Source organism: Chiloscyllium plagiosum, chromosome 4 (assembly GCF_004010195.1).
Source record: "Chiloscyllium plagiosum isolate BGI_BamShark_2017 chromosome 4, ASM401019v2, whole genome shotgun sequence".
Lineage (NCBI taxonomy): Eukaryota > Metazoa > Chordata > Chondrichthyes > Orectolobiformes > Hemiscylliidae > Chiloscyllium > Chiloscyllium plagiosum.
In genome coordinates, this window is record NC_057713.1 from 137,449,380 (window position 1) to 137,466,576 (window position 17,197).

The following is a 17,197-nucleotide window of genomic DNA, read 5'->3' on the forward strand; positions in this document are numbered from 1 at the left end:
AAATGACCTGGGATCCCTGTGTTCTCTGTCCATGCCATGATGTTTAGATTGATTCTAATCTAAAAAGTGAGATAATAGCATTTTACATGAATTTGTACAGTTTTTGAGCTCAGAGTTTTACATGATGTAAACTTTTAAAAAAAGGTTTTGTGATTTACACATGAAAGAAGTGAAACTATCATGGTATTCGAACAGATGAAAGACTCAATAGACAATCAAGGTATTTTTCAATCTATAATTCCAGTTACATCACACTGTAAATTTTTGCTATAAATTCTGTACCTTAGGATTGTGTCCTCCACAATCACCTGATGAGGAACGTCGCTCCGAAAGCTAGTGTACTTCCAATTAAATCTGTTGGACTATAACCTGGTGTTGTGTGATTTTTAACTTTGATAAGGTTGCATGTGATCAGAACAGTGGATGACCATTGGATTCAAGGCAAATTGGATCCAAAACTGGCTCAGAGGCAAGAAGAATGGGATAATGGTCAATGGGTATTTATGACTGAAAGGCTGTTACCAGCAGGGTTCATAGGGCTCAGTACCTGGTCCCCTGTACTTCATGGTATATATTGGCAGTTTAGACTTAAACTTAAGGGAATGATGAAGAAGTTTGAGGTAATATAAAATTTGATTACATACTCATAGTGGGGAAGAAAAATATCTGCAGGAAGATATCAATGGACTGTTAAGTAGGACAGAAAATTAGCAAATGGAAATTAATCTGGAGAAATGTATGGCATTGTAATTGTGGGGAGAGGAAATAAGGAAAATAATTACTGAGCGAAGACAGGGTACTACAACATGGTACTGAAAAATTAGCAAAACAAATGGATCTTGGAGTGTATGTCCATAGATTCTTAAAGAGAATTGAATAAGTAGATAAGCTGGTTATGAAAACATAGATTGTATATGTTTGTACATGATATTGAGGTCCCGGTGTTGGACTGGGGTGGACAAAGTTACAAATCACACAACACCAGATTATAGTCCAACAGGTATATCTGGAAGTACTAGTTACCTGACAAAGGAGCGACGCTCTGAAAGCTTGTACTTCCAAATAAACCTGTTGGACTTTAACCTGGTGTTGTATGATTTGTATGTTTGTACATGGAAGACCTCCCTTTATTAACTAATACATAAAGCATAAAAGCAAAGAGGTTATGCTCGAACAGTATAAAGTTGTAGTTGAGCCACAGTTAGAATACTGCACACAGCTATTATCGCCAGAGAGGATACACAGGGCATTCACAATAATGTTTGCTAGGAATGGTGATTTTTAACTAATAGGAAACATTGGATAGGCTGGAGTCATGTTCTTTGGAGGAAAAGAAGGTGAGGGAAGATGACATTCAGATGTATGAAATTATCAAGGTTCCCAGCCAGAATGGATCTGAATAATTTACATCTCTTAGCAGAGAGATCAATAACCAGCTTTAAGGTCATTGGAGGTAGGATTCACAGGGCGCTGAGGAAAAATACTTTCATCCAGAGGATGGTGGGAGCTTGGAAGTCATTGCCTGAAAGTGTGCTAAAGGCAGAAACTCACATTGTGTTGAAAAGATATCTGGCTACAATGTGCCGTACTTGACAGACCTGCAAACCAAGAGTTAAAAATTGAGATTAGGTGAGATTATTATTTTTTAGTCTCCTTTGTGCCTTAATTTTTTTTTTATTTTGAGTTGTTATTAATTTAGGTATTAATAGGGAAAAGCTGTGTTTCCATAAGGAGACATTTTAAATTTCAGCCTTCTGTGGAGTCACTATACCATTATTATTTCATACGATAACAAAACTGAATATCATGTGAAGGTTGCAGAATTCCAAATCCAACCCTTGAGTTGTCAAGTAATGGAATAGGTGCTGAGGCATCAAGCAGCTCCATGTCATAATAACACAGCAACAAAGCCAGAAACTGTTTGATCTCATTGATTGCAAAATAGCGACCAGGACACATACTGGTTCCAGAACCAAAAGGCATGAGGTAGTATTTCAGCTTTCTACCATTTTTGTAGAATGTGGTCTTCTCTCTTCCATTTTCATCCATAAATCTGTCATATTTAAATACCTGCATGGTAAAGAATGATGCTTTGTTTTAGTGCATTGATTAAACTATCAAATGAAAAATAAGTTTTTTGGAATAGTTTAAAATCACTTTTAGGTAAATCTTTTCTGTTGGATAAGACTGTCTACTGAACTTTGGCATATTTTGGTAAGTGTCAGTTTTATTGAGTTTCATGGATGATTTCATTTTGCAAGGTCTAGTCAGTTTTCTTATGCTCTCATCCCAAACCATCTCTATTACTACCTACCACATCTCTATGGCGTTCCTTTCGTCTGATATTAGCTGATTCTTCCATTTGCCATAACAGAAGTACTCCCCACTGTCAGGATATCCTGAGATATATCAGTATCCCCAGTGTCGGTGCCATATTTACAAGGTCATTGTGCACCCAGGCAAGCACTGTTAGTCTGTCCCACATGTTTGCAGACATTCACCTCGGCATAGCTGAGAAGGGTGCACTGGCTTCCTGTTTTGTGGGCAGGGACCACAGTGTCACGATGGATTGGGGGGTGCAGAGGAGGGACATCCTCTTCCCCAAGGACCAGCAGAGGAGGTCACATCACCAGATCCTGCCAGCCTGGTCCAAGTTTGAGACTTGGGTCAGTGCAGTCTCCATGGTATGGAGGAATATCCAGCAGTGCAGGAAGAATGCCAAGGGCTTTTGGCAGAGGTGCACACTGAAAATGATAAGTACCCTGTTGAGAAAGGGCAACAAATACATCAGCATCTTCTCAGCAGATGATTTCCGGGATTGTTCCCACAACTATGAGTACAGTTCAATGCATACGCCTGGCCATTAGGGCTTCCTGGAAGCAGCCAACTGTGTTTAAAAATGAGAAAGAGGTTCACTCCCTTAATATTCAAAATGTCTGTGAGCAACAGAAAAGAGCTATTCAGGAATGTGCTAGTTTTCTAGGCAGTTCTCATGATAACTGCACCTTAAGGAGCTCCCAGCTGCAGCAGTTATTTGAGGCCCTTGATCGTGTGTATCATTGGATCCTGGATGACAAGGGTTATCCCATCAAAATGTGGCTGATTGAACCAGCACATTATACCCAAAGCTCCATGGGGGAATAGTAAACGCTTGTCAACAACAGCAATCATAGAGCAAATAATTGGATTACTCAAATACCGTTCCTGCTGCCTTCAACAATCCAGCAGAGTTTTACAATATGCATCACAGATGGTGTCCAGAATTATTATTATCTATTGTGCCATGCATGATGTGGCATTGCAAAAAGAAATGCAAATTGAGTACACTAAGGAGCTGCTAATATTCACAGCTGGGGATGATGGAGAGGAGTATGAGGAGAAGAAGAAAAATCTCATGACAGCTCTCCCAATTGCTGACATCATGCCTGCCTGGCCTCTCAGAGACAATCTTGACCATGAATATTGAGAGTCATGTCTAACAGTCATTCCCTTTGTTTGCCCTACTGTTAATGTCTGTCAGCCTCAATTAAGGATGATCTCACTACAGATGTCCTCTCCCCTACTCACCAAGAAAATGGAACAATCTCACATTGGATAATGAATAGAGATGATTGCACCCCAAAGGTATAGAGTTTACACTGACTTTAATATCATGAGCCATCTCCCTGACATTGTAAAACCCATCTTGCACAAACAGTATGCACGTTTCTGTGATCTTGGCCACTTGATGAGTTATTTGTGATGGACTAACAGATGCTACATGTGCAGCCACATCACATTGCCTTGGGAATACAAACCACTCCACACATTACCATTCAATAAAGACTGAGCTCTAACACATCACCACATTGTTGCCTACACAGGTGAGATGCCCCTCTCTGCCTTTCATTCAGCAACAACTGCCAAACATGAAGCATGACTGTGCACATCATATTGCATCATTTGTCATTGCAAAGGGGAGAAGAAAAACTAATTGAAATGACTCCTCTCAAGGAAGCAATAGATACACAAAATGACTACATTACTCATGTGAACAAAATATATTCTAGTATATTTCTACTATAATGTGTATGATTTCTATCAATTTTAATAGTGTCTGTTTTGGATTTTGAACCAGTGGCATGTGGGTTGTCTGTGTGTGAAGAGGAATAATGATAAGGTTGGAAATATTTCTGTAGTCATGGTAATTTCTTTTAAAACACAATATAAAAGAAAGACTTCCTGGAGAGAAATGGACTTTTGTTTTTATTGAATGGGTCTGGGAGAACAAAGCAAAAGTTATGCATTAAACTTGTGCATTTAGCAGGTCCAAAAATTGTATATGGCTGAAAGGAAATACCCATAGCTTAAAAAAACCCATGGTTTGAGCAGATCTGCAGAAGTGTTGACTGAAATGATTAGGGGTTTAGATAGGGTCGACAGTGAGAATCTTTTTCCACGTATGGAGTCAGCTATTACAAGGGGGCACAGCTTTAAATTAAGGGGGGGGGTAGTATAGGACAGATGTTAGGGGTAGGTACTTTACTCAGCGAGTCGTGAGGTCATGGAATGCCCTGCCAGTAGCAGTGGTGGACTCTGCCTCATTATGGGCATTTAAACGGGCATTGGATAGGCATATGGAGGATAGTGGGCTAGTGTAGGTTAGGTGGGCTTGGATCGGCGCAACATCGAGGGCCGAAGGGCCTGTACTGCGCTGTATTCTTCTATGTTCTATGTTCTATGAAACTGGATGTGAAAAGTAGTTGTTCCTACATTAAAGAATTGAGATAGTTTAGAACTATTAAGAAATACATTACCACAGTGCAAGGAGTTTAAAAATAAAGATCCACATCAGAAGTGTTTGGTTAAAACTCTGAATGTATTATTTGATGCTGCCTCAATTGTATAAAGATTCAACGAAGAGGCTATCAGATTCTCAAGACAGGGAATTGAAGCCACAGATACAGTAGGAAATTCTCCCTGGTGTGAGGATGGTAAAGGAATGCTGGGATTAATGGGATTGGATTTTACCATGTGTTTCAAAATCTTTAAATTCATATTATAAGCAAATAGTTTAGTTCATTCTACTTTTTCTTCAAGTCTTTTGTGCAATAAACCTCTGTTTTATTGTTAAAACTGCATTTTCAGGATTACATGTTTGTGTTTCAGTGAAATATCACTTTGTTAAAATCAAAAGAACTACAATCTAACAAACCAGGTTTAAAACTGAGGTCTGACTTGTCCAATAATAGCATCAACAGGGATCACAACACTATGTAGATTTACATAAAAGGAGAAAGTGAGGATAGCAGATGCTGGAGGTCAGAGTTGAGAGTGTGGTGCTGGTAAAGCACAGCAGGTCAGGCAGCATCTGAACAGCAGGAGAATTGACGTTTCTGGCACAAGCCCTTCATCAGGCTAAAGGGCTTATGCCCGAAACGTTGATTCTCCTGCTCCTCGGATGCTGCTTGACTTGCCATGTTTTTTGAGATTTACATACAATCATGTGTCAGCAACCATGCCATCATTGTGTCTTTAATACATCTTAATTTTCTTCTTGAGCACTGACATCAGCAGCTGGTGAGGAGGTAATTTGCTGAAAAATATGCCTTGTTGTGTTTGCATGTGGGACATATGTCCAGTGCATGCACTTTAAACCTGCATTGTGTTTCCATGCACTGTGGCTCCCACCACATGTGGAGAAGAAGCTTTCACTTCCTATCCAACTATCAGCAGCTGGGCTCTACAAATCCCAATGTGGAACCACAAGATGGAGAGAGGCTTTTACACAGTCTCTTGTCCACCTTTCAAAGTTGAAATAAAGATTCATTATAATATTTCACTGGTGTACATTTTGGAAATATAATACACAGGAATCTTTAAATTATTCACTTTAGAATTTAATGTGTGCAATGCTAATATTTTACCTACCAAGGGATCCTCATAAATGTCTGGATCAAAATGCAGTTGTTGAGGATATAAACCAATTTGGTCTCCTTTTCGAATAGCCAGCTTTGCACCACCATCCAGAGTTAGGACAAAGTCCTCAGTAGCAACACGCAGCATTATTGATGCACTTGATAAGCGTAGACTTTCATTTATTAGACTACCTGTTCAGTTTATTTTGGAAGATCATTTAGTAGACATTCACAAAAAATGCATAATACATACAATGCCAAAAATTGTTTATTTAAAGGACTATTATCAAGAAACTTTAAAACATGAATGCTAGTACACATCCAAGCCACCCAATATTCTGACTTGGAAATGGCCAGAGTCCTAGAACTCCCTCCCTTACAGAATTGGGAGTGAACCTACAGCAAATGGATTACTGCAGTTCAAGGAACACAACTTACCACCATATTTTCTAGGGCAATAGACTCTTGCCCACCTAGTAATGCCCACACCCTTTAATACATAGTAAAACAAATGTACAAATTTATTTCTGAAATTAACCACAATGATAAAGAATGGTAGATATTGGACCATAAGGTATAAATGAATAATTCAATTTGTGGGTGGCACGGTGGTACAGTGGTTAGCACTGCTGCCTCACAGCGCCAGAGACCCGGGTTCAATTGCCGCCTCAGGCGACTGACTGTGTGGAGTTTGCACATTCTCCCCGTGTCAGCGTGGGTTTCCTCCGGGTGCTCCGGTTTCCTCCCACACTCCAAAAGATGTGCAAGTCAGGTGAATTGGCCATGCTAAATTGCCCGTAGTGTTAGGTAAACGGGTAAATGTAGGGGTATGGGTGGGTTACGCTTCGGCGGGTCGGTGTGGACTTGTTGGGCCGAAGGGCCTGTTTCCACACTGTAATCTAATCTAAACTTAATGGCAGAATCCGGGAGACAAGGTGGGTGGGAACTCCTCAATGTTTGCAAGGTGAAATGTCAGCTTCCTGATTATGGAATTAATGTTTTAAAGTAACTTGGTGCGGGATTGAAGATGGGTTGTGTTTTCAAACGCAAGTTTTCAATATATTGGCATGTTCTGGATGTTCATTAAAGAGCATTTGCCATTTAAGTCAACAGCAAATGAGAAATAAACGCCTTCTGATAGATGATTGTTTAAAGGTGGTGTGTAGCAGGTGAGGTATTTGTCTTGGCAGATTTAGTGTGAGTTGAAGCCGCTTTTCTTGTGTGGTAAACGTTATTTGACTGGGAAGAGAGATCTGAACTGTTACAATGATGGTGGTTGTCCAGGGAGATCAGTGAATGGACATCTGAGGGAGATTGGCAGTTGCTCTGAAGATCCACATGTGACAGGTGAGGATGGAGTGACGGTTGTTCCAGTTAACAGTATTAGATTAGACGGGATTGAGGTTCACAAGGAGGGGGTGTTAGCAATTCTGGCAAGTGTGAAAATAGACAAGTTCCCGGGGTCGGATGGGATTTATCCTCGGATTCTCTGGGAAGCCAGAGAGGAGATTGCAGACCCTTTGGCTTTGATTTTCATGTCGTCATTGTCTACAGGAATAGTGCCAGAAGACTGGAAGATAGCAGATATTGTCCCCTTGTTCAAGAAGGGGAGTAGAGACAATCCTGGTAATTAGAGACTAGTGAGCTTTACTTTGGTTGGGGGTAAAGTGTTGAAAAAGGTTATAAGAAATAGAATTTATAATCATCTAGAGGGGAATAAGTTGATTAGGAATAGTCAACATGGTTTTGTGAAGGGTATGTTGTGCCACACAAACCTTATTGAGTTCTTTGAGAAGGTGGCCAAACAGGTGGATGAGGGTAAAGCAGTTGATGTGGTGTATATGGATTTCAATAAGGCGTTTGGTAAGGTTCCCCACAGTTGGCTATTGCACAAAATACAGAGGCATGGGATTGAAGGTAAATTAGCGGTTTGGATCAGAAGTTGGCTAGCTGAAAGAAGACAGAGAGTGGTGATTGATGGGAAATGTTCATCCTGGAGTTCAGTTACTAATGGTGTACCACAAGGATCTGTTTTGGGTGGGACCACTGCTGTTTGTTATTTTTATAAGTGACCTAGATGAGGGCGTAGAAGGATATGTTAGTAAATTTGTGGATGACACTAAAGTTGGTGGAGTTGTGGATAGTGCTAAAGGATGTTGCAGATTCCAGAGGGACATACCTAAGCTGCAGAGCTGGGCTGAGAGGAGGCAAATGGTAAAACTCTTGGTAATGCAGATGAGTAGAGAGATTTTGGTGTCCATGTACACAGATACCTGAAAGTTGCCACCCAGGTTGTTCGGGTTGTTAAGAAGTAATATGGTGTGTTAACTTTTATTGGTAGAGGGATTGAGTTTCAGAGCCATAAGGTCATACTGCAGCTGTACAAAACTCTGGTGGGGCCGCACTTGAGTATTGCATACAGTTCTGGTCACCCCATTATAGGAAGGATGTGGAAGCTCTGGAAGGGTGGAGAGGAGATTTGCTGGGATGTTGCCTGGAATGGAGGGAATGTTTTTTGAGGAATGGCTGAGGGACTTGAGGTTGCTTTCATTGGAGAGAAGTAGATTGAGAGGTGACTTAATTGAGACATATGAGATAATTAGAGGGTTAAATAGGGTGGACAGATGGTAATGGCTAGAATGAGGGGGCATAGCTTTAAATTGAGGGGTGATAGATATAGGACAGATGTCAGAGGTAGTTTCTTTACTTAGAGAGTAACAGGGGCGTGGAACGTACTGCCTGCAACAGTAGTAGACGCGCTAACTTTAAGGGCATTTAACACGTCATTGATAGGCATATGGATGAAAATGGAATAGTGTCGGATAGATAGGCTTCAGATTGGTTCCTCAGGGTGGTGCAACATTGAGGGCCGAAGGGTCTGTACTGCGCTGTAATGTTCTATGTTCTATGTTCTCTCAGACCGGCAGAATGATGTTGCTGGCTTTCAGACAGTGAATGTCATTTTAATATGGTACCCTGGCATAGAAATCCATGTGGTAACAGCCAGATCTGCAACTCCCTGCTTGCCCGTGCACACAGTTGTGGGTCCTCAGCTACGCCAAGTTAATTGGCTGGTCACTATGTGATTGCATGTGGCTAGCTGTCCCATCACCGAGTGGAATATCAATTCACTTTCCAGTGTTCAATCCCACCATCAGAAAATTCACTGCAAGAAACTACCATCCAGTTGTTCTAATAGCATTGTGAACTATAACAAAATCAAGGTGTATTATCAATGTTATAGAAGCACAAGTTTGATTTGCTCTGTTAAGTGACTTGTTTACTGATGACATTAACTTAGGTGCTCAGTAATAGCACAGGTGTAGAGAGTTGCATAAGCATTTTGATAGATGAAGTAAGTGGACTTAACCCAACTGTAGCAGATAGGGTTCAATATGGGAAAGTGTGAGGCCATTCATTTCAGTCTTAAGAAAGATAGATTAAAAAGATTTGAAGCTCAGATTGCAAAATCATTACCACTTAATCGTTAGATTCTAAATATAACTAAAGATATTAATGCAATTTTGTCCTCTATCTCAAGAGGATTGGAGTACAATGTTAGAGCTGTACAGAGTTCTGGTTATACCATATTTAAAGTACAGTGTTCACTCTGGGCACTGCACTGTTTGGTAACTATGAAGCAGATACAGTGCAGGTTTACTAGATTATTGTCAGTATTAAAAGGATTAACTTTTGAGGATGTGTTACATCAGTTAGGTATTGAATATTAAAGATTAAGGAGTAATCTAAATGAGGTGTTTAAGATGATTGAAGGGTACATCTGAAGAAAAAGTTTTCCCATGAGGAAATTCCAGAACAAGAGGAGTATGTTCTTAAAATTAACACCAGGCATTCCGAGGTGATGTAATAAAGCACTTCCTCACACAGAAATCCGGAACTTTCTCGGTCAACTGAAAGTTTCATTCCTGATGAGAAGGGCTTTTGCCCGAAACATCGATTTTCCGGCTCCTTGGATGCTGCCCGACCTGCTGTGCTTTTCCAGCACCATACTATATGGGTGGCATGGTGGCTCAGTGGTTAGCACTGCGGCCTCACAGCACCAGGGACCCAGGTTCAATACCTGCCTTGGGCAACTGTCTGTGTGGAGTTTGCACATTCTCCCCGTGTCTGTGCGGGTTTCATCCGGGTGCTCCGGTTTCCTCCCACAGTCCAAAGATGTGCAGGTCAGGTGAATTGGACATGATAAATTGCCCGTGGTGTTAGGTGGATTAGTCAGGGGTAAATATAGGGGGTGGGTTTCTCTTCGGAGGGTCGGTGTGGACTTGTTGGGCCGAAGGGCCTGTTTCCACACTGTAGGTAATCTAATCTTGACTGAAAGTTTCAGTCCTGCTTTATGGAACTCTGGCAGGTGGATGGAGTTACGGAATCCATCAGCCATGATCAGGTGAATGGTGCTGAATGACTTACTTTTGTTCCTATTTTCTGAAAAGTGTGTTAAAACTATTTTTTGACTGTTTTATGAAAGAGAAATAAATGAAATCCACTGTCCATGCCAGGCTGCTTGCACAATTGTCAGTGTTGACCACTAGTTGTGAATTAGTATTCAGTCATGTTAATCAGTATTAGAAAGATATATATGATCCAAATGATAAACATTATCATGTTCTTACCCATAGCTGTCATGCTGTCTAATTGTTCCCTTGTGAAGATAATCGGATTATTAATGTCACCAGGCTTCTGATTTGTCACACAGAGCAAGTTTTCAATTTCATTTTTCACTGCTTTCAGTGCTTCTTGAGACCTGTAGATTATGTAAAACCAAATAATAGATGTTGTGAACTGAAGGTCACAGACAGCAAATATGACAGCTTTCCATCTAGATATGGAAAATCATAGCTCTATATGGATTTCTTGTTCCCAAAACTTAGTGGCCTAGAATTTACTGATAAAATAATGAATAATAAATAACTATTATTAATGTGCAAATTGACCAGCGATTTACGGTAAAAGAAGAGATACCCACTGAATTGCAAATGTCTACAAATTGTTGGATGATTCGCACTGCTCTATTATTAGCTTGGCAAAAATGGCATCACGCTGTTATTTTTATTATGGTGCTGCATCTGTGCATTAATTGACAATTAATCACAACACAAGAAGTAATTTTAGAAATTTACAACATAAATATCATCCCTCTTTAACAGTATAATAATAATTTTTTAAAAAACCCTAAGAACTGTGGATGCTGGAAATCAGAAACAAAAACAGAAATGGCTGGAGAAACTCAGCAGATCTGTCGACATTTGTGGAGAGAAAGCAAAGTTAATATTTTGGGTCCAGAGATCTTTCTACAATCAGATTCTGCCAGACCTGCTGTGTTTCTTCAACAATTTCTGTTTATGTTTAAGATAATAATTAATAACTGCCAGTAGATCTCCTTAGCTTAGCAATTGACAGTGCAGATTCTCATTTCTCATGTAATGATTGTGGCTTTTCTTTGGAGAGTTAAAATAATTGAAACTAGTTATCTTAGTTTTCCTTTCTACTTCTTTTTAGGTCTCAACATAATCATTAATTTCCTCTCTTTATTTCTTTTTAAATACCTGATTTTGACACCAAAATCATCTACTCTAATTCATAATACTTCTTAGTCTCTTGTTTGTTTATTTCTCAGTTCTTAATCAAGGATATACACTTCCTGAGAGAAGTGCTTTAAACTACAGTCTCTCAATAGCCATAACTGTAACTCCTCAATGTAACTGATCAAAGGCTTTCCAGCTTGTCACTTTCACTGAAAGTGTGTACTCACTGTGTACTCACTTTGCTGACCATGAGGAAACAGTTTCTCTATTTGGGAAAACTGGAATTCAGGATAAAAGCAGGTCTTCACTTCCTTTTTTAATTTCCTGAGCCACTTCCAAAATGTCTTACCCAACAGATCCAAGGGAAGATCCTGCTAGCCATCAAATCTGCCCTGAGAAGAGCCAGAATTGGGCAAATCAACATCAGGATCCTGACCAAATGCCATTTTTTGAACTTTTCCACCTGGAAGATACTGGAATTTACCTTTATCAGACTGGGAAAGTTTTACCTTTTCTGTCTGCCTTAATGGTAGAAGTCACATATAGGTTCTGAAAATACAGAGGGCTGAATCTTACCATAACTTAAAAATGTGTTGCTGGAAAAGCGCAGGTCAGGCAGCATCAAAGGAGAAGGAGAATTGACGTTTCAGGCATAAGCCCTTCTTCAGGAATCCTGTCTACGGAACCGACTGACCCCGCTCGGACTCTCTACTTGAATCTTACCATAGTTTGGAAAAGTGTCATTTTTGCTGAGTTTCATGGAGGGTTTCTCTCTGTAAGGACTAATTAGTTTTTATATTGTTACAGCACAGCAGTGAACCCCTCTGTTAATTAAACTAATCACCCAGAAAATGTCATCTCGCCTCATAATCTTTTAAAATATGAGTGACAGAGAACTCCCAAATTCCACTATTTAAAGAAAATAACATCAATTTATTCTTTAACTCTAAAAGTGAACATTAAAGAACAACTATTTACAACTCTGAGCAAGTGGTGTCTTCCTTATCTGTATGTAAGGATACTAGTGAGATGACTGCCAGACTACTCAGACCCCTTGGCATCATGGTAGCCCACAAAACCACCAACACACTAAAATAGCAGCTAATTAACTTGAAGGACCCTATACTGACAAGAAGCAAAACTAATGTCATTTACAAAATACTGTGCAAGAACTGTAACAAACACAACATTGGACAAACAGGCAGAAAACTAGCCACCAGGATACATGAACATCAACTAGCCACAAAACGACAAGACCATCTCTCACTAGTATCCTCACATACAGATAAAGAAGACACCACTTCTACTGGGACAACACATCCATCCTAGGACAATCCAAACAGAGACACACATGAGAATTCCTAGAAGCATGACATCCCAACCAAAACTTTATCAACAAACACATCGAGTTAGACCCCATCTACCACTCCCCTCAGGAAAAGAACAGGAAATGACATCACCACAGGAAATGACATCACCAACCCAAAGAAACCCAAACATATAAATAGAAAGCAGGAATCATGTATAGTGTTTCATCCCGAGGCCCACTGAAGATGTTACTTAGTAGGGTGACTAAACATCCAACTCAGTGAGCAAACCTACATCCAGAACCTCAACCTGAGTTACAAATCTTCTCAAAATTCACCTCCCTTTCTATTAACTGCTTATTACCTGCCTCCAACTCTCCAACAATATACTGTTCCAATACAACATTTATTAAAATTACATCAACTTAATTTCAAAACCATACAGCGACTGTCATCTTTGGTATCTTTCTTTTTCTGGCTGAAGGTCTCCCTGGGTAGTGTTCTTTCTTTTTACTGTGAAGATGTTTCATATGAGAAAGTACCTTTGATAGAGAGTGTTCTCTTTCAGTTACTCCATCTAATTTTCAAAATGCCTGCCTTTTTTATATCCCCAACATCGATTGTCTCATTGGTTTGATGTTTACAAAACAATAAATTCAAACTTGATTGGGTTTTAGTATCCTGGGACATAATTTAAACTAATTGGTTAAATTCAAATCGTCAAAACAATAACCAACTTAGGTATCTATTTCACAGTCAAATGTTACATATTTTCAATTTTCCAGCATACTCTGAGACTGCTTTTGTAAGCTGTCAGTGCAGAACAGCATTCAATCTCTCTTAAAGATGTAGTACACACTTTTAAATTCATAGCAATATGCTCTGGTCCCAAACTCACCTTATTAAATACCTCCCATGACCCATGGCACCCCTCTCACCTGCTGTCAGGCCAATTTTCTCACTCACTGTAGATTGAAGTACTTACTACTGCTGGGATTCTAGGATCCCTAGTGTGGACACCATCTTGGAACCCCATTGTGTACCCATCAAGGATTGGCAGTCTAGATTTGCCCTTCACTATTAACTAGGTATTAGGTAACCGCTGCTCCCTCACCACCCGACGCCTGGAGGAAGAACGGCTCATCTTCTGCATCGGAACACTTCAACCCCAGGGCATCAATGTGGACTTCATCAGTTTCCTCATTTCCCCTTCCCCCACCTCACCCCAGTTCCAAACCTCCAGCTCAGCACTGTCCCCATGACTTGTCCTACCTGCCTATCTTCCTTTCCACTTATCCACTCCACCCTCCTCTCTGACCTATCACCTTCATCCCCACCGCCATTCCCCATTGTACTCTTTGCTACCTTGCCCCACCCTCCTCCCTGACCTATTACCTTCATCCCACCCCCATTCACCTATTGTACTTTATGTTACTTTCTCCCCACCCCCACCCTCCTCTCATTTATCTCTTCACCTTGCAGGCACTCTGCCTCTATTCCTGATGAAGGGCTTTTGCCTGAAACGTTGACTTTCCTGCTCCTTGGATGCTGCCTGAACTGCTGTGCTTTTCCAGCACCACTCTAATCCAGAATCCCTTCACTATTAACCTAGTGGCACAGCAACCTCAAACCAATACATCTCAAGACACAGTTGGCATAGCTGATGCTTCCTTGCACATTCCTTCACCTATCATGTTTATATACCTGTCCTTACCTTATACACCTTTTTAGGTCACTGCTACTTTTTCCCCCACTGCCCACTCTAGCCCAGCATCTTACCATTGTTCAATGTGGGCCCACCTCACACAGGGAAGTCTTCAGTTGCCTCAATAAATTCACTTTTAAGTTCAAACAACAAAAGCAAATAGAAATCAAACAATCTGAACAGAAACAACTGTTTGCAAGTTGAGCACCAGCAAATTTACTCAATCAATTATCACTGTACCCAGCTCTCATCTACTGGAAGTGGGTATTAATTAATCCTGCCTGGCTCATAGCATTTTACACTGCTGTGTTCTGTCATGTTGAAGGTGATGTTCATCCTGTTGATGTCCTCATTTGCTTCAGTAAATTGTTCCCAGTATCCTAGTTCATCAGCATCCCTCAGGTTTCCTGTTTGCCTGCTCAGAGCAAAGCGTGCTAGGATTAAGCAGCACATTCTATATTGTGTGTAAAAAAGGCTAACTCAGACCAATCTGAGCAGTGGAACCTCTCCTTCAGGAGGCATATCATCTGCTCCAACATGGCCCTAATCATGAATAGGCTGCATTGTATCTATGGTCCACTTCAGTCAGGAGCTTAAATGGCAAAGTCATCAGCCATGTTGGCAGTGGCAGTCTCTGTCTCCCAGTGATCATCCTTATAAAGCAGCTGGACCCTACAAGCAACAGGATCATTGGTGTTCTCAAGAATGTAGGCATCATGACAGCTCCCAGATCTGGTTGGTGCAGATCCCTAAGAGGTGGAACACATGATCACTGATCATTTGCACATTGATAGAATGGAACCCTTTTCTATTGATGAACTCAGCTGCATTATGGAGAAAAGGTTGAACTCTCATTGCGACATCACACCCTGCACCTGAGGGATATGAGCTCCATTGCTGAATCCAGCTGTTCAGGCTGCAGCACTGACTTTGTCACAGGGAAATGAGAAGAAGCAGTGTGATCTGGCACAAATTGCATTGGTCACCATCTCGATGCATTTGTGAATTGATGATTGAGAGATCCCACATGGGTCCCCAGTGGCTCCTTGGAAGGTGTCAGTCACTTAACGGGTCAATGCAATTGTCACCCTCATGGACATAGGCAGTAGTCTAGCAATTGGCATAGTTCTGTGACAGTGTCCTGGGACACCCTCACCCTGCAACAATACCGCACCTTTATCATCCAAAAAAATGGTGTTGAGGACAAAGGATCCTTGTTTGTCCTGCACCATCCTGAGGGGTGGTTCAGCTTCATCCTCTTCATGTGGAGGTTGTTCAGATTCTGTTGGAAGTTGCTTTTGGACTTGCATCTCTTCCTCTCCCACTTCTTTGTGCCTTTGGATCGTAGCAACGGCAATGATAACACTTACTGTGGCTGGATCCTTCAGTCACATTTGAGGTGAACTGTATGAGGAGCAGACTGGTCCTTGTCAACAGAAGCAATCAACATTTGCATCATGTATAAATTACATTTTACATAGACTGGGACATAGACCACTTGGACATGGGCTGATTCGTCTTGGCACTTTAATTTTTGACATTATTCCAACAAGGCCCCAGAAGTCATGTGACAAAGAAATCTCTCAATGTCACATCGCCTCATGGAAGGAATCGCTGCAGGAAAGAGAGTCTGACATTAAGCTTTGAGTTCAGGAGCAGAAGGAATCAGTTCTGTATTCTCCAGGAGATCATGCATTAGCTGGGGGCATTGTGTCTACAGGTACATCTTTTAATATCACTTGTGATTACTTCTGCTTCACAGAAAAATCTGTTTTCAGTTTGCAAGGATCAATGATATGGTCATCATTGCTTGTAACCAGGATTTGAAACCATACAGTTGTACAAGGCATGCAATTCATATTTCATATATGACTGCAAATGATTTCTACCCACACTCTGCAAGTTAATGATTGGTGCAACTGCCCCTTGAAGGACTTCCTATCACCTCGGAAGTGGAGCTCATGATTTGCATCATCGGATAAAAAAAACTGAGCCCCTCACACTGAATGTGATTGCAGTTATCCTTCAGTCGTAGGTCACATTTATCACTGACAGGTCATGAAAGGCAAAGCAGATTGCATTTGACACTGAGAATACCATCTTGTCAGGTCTGCACATCCCCAACAAACCCCTTTCTATCTCGTGCTCCATTGACAGCCCATCTCTACTGATACCTCACATTGTCAGCCATCACCTTGAACCATGACTCCAACTCTATCAGCCCTGTCACTACAGTTTGGTGATGTCTACCATTGTGCTGCACACTTTCCTGGTCAAGCACACCATCGTGGTTACTGCCGATTACACAGCCTTCTCACAGTGTCCTGCATCCTCCCTTGCACCATTAGCTCCCCATTACATATTGAATATTTCACACCCCCACCGCCCTTGTCCCCTAACATCCCAGGCTGCTGGTCCAATCCCCAGGTTTGACCCCTCCCACATCCCTACTGCAACAGTGTTCCCAGTTACCCATTCTTGACTTTCACTGTGTTGACCTCTAGGACTGACTATACTCAACCTCCCGATTGACTTGGAAGGACAGCCCCGAATAATGACAGACCAGACCCCTGACTGATTTTGGTGCCTTTCCCTGACTAACAATACACTAATCCCCTGTTTGGTTGCATTGGGCCTGCAGGACTGACTGTGGCCCACCCCGGGCTGGAGTAAGATAGCCACCCTGACCCACTCGGCCCAAGTGGATGGCTAACTGTATCCAAACCTTTGGACTGATCAGGGACT

General features: G+C 41.2%; 1 protein-coding gene across 1 annotated transcript in view; it reads right to left on the reverse strand.

Moving 5' to 3' along the window:
• Window positions 1-340: 340 nt before the first annotated feature.
• LOC122549464 (cytochrome P450 7A1-like) overlaps window positions 341-17,197 on the reverse strand; it is a 59,098-nt gene continuing 42,241 nt past the window's right edge. Inside the window, exons 4-6 of the mRNA XM_043689324.1 lie at window positions 10,529-10,659; window positions 5,911-6,089; window positions 341-2,070 (exon numbers count right to left, since the gene is read on the reverse strand). Of these exons, the coding sequence (XP_043545259.1) occupies window positions 1,777-2,070; window positions 5,911-6,089; window positions 10,529-10,659 (604 nt within the window). The 3' untranslated portion in view covers window positions 341-1,776. The remainder of the gene's footprint in view (window positions 2,071-5,910; window positions 6,090-10,528; window positions 10,660-17,197) is intronic.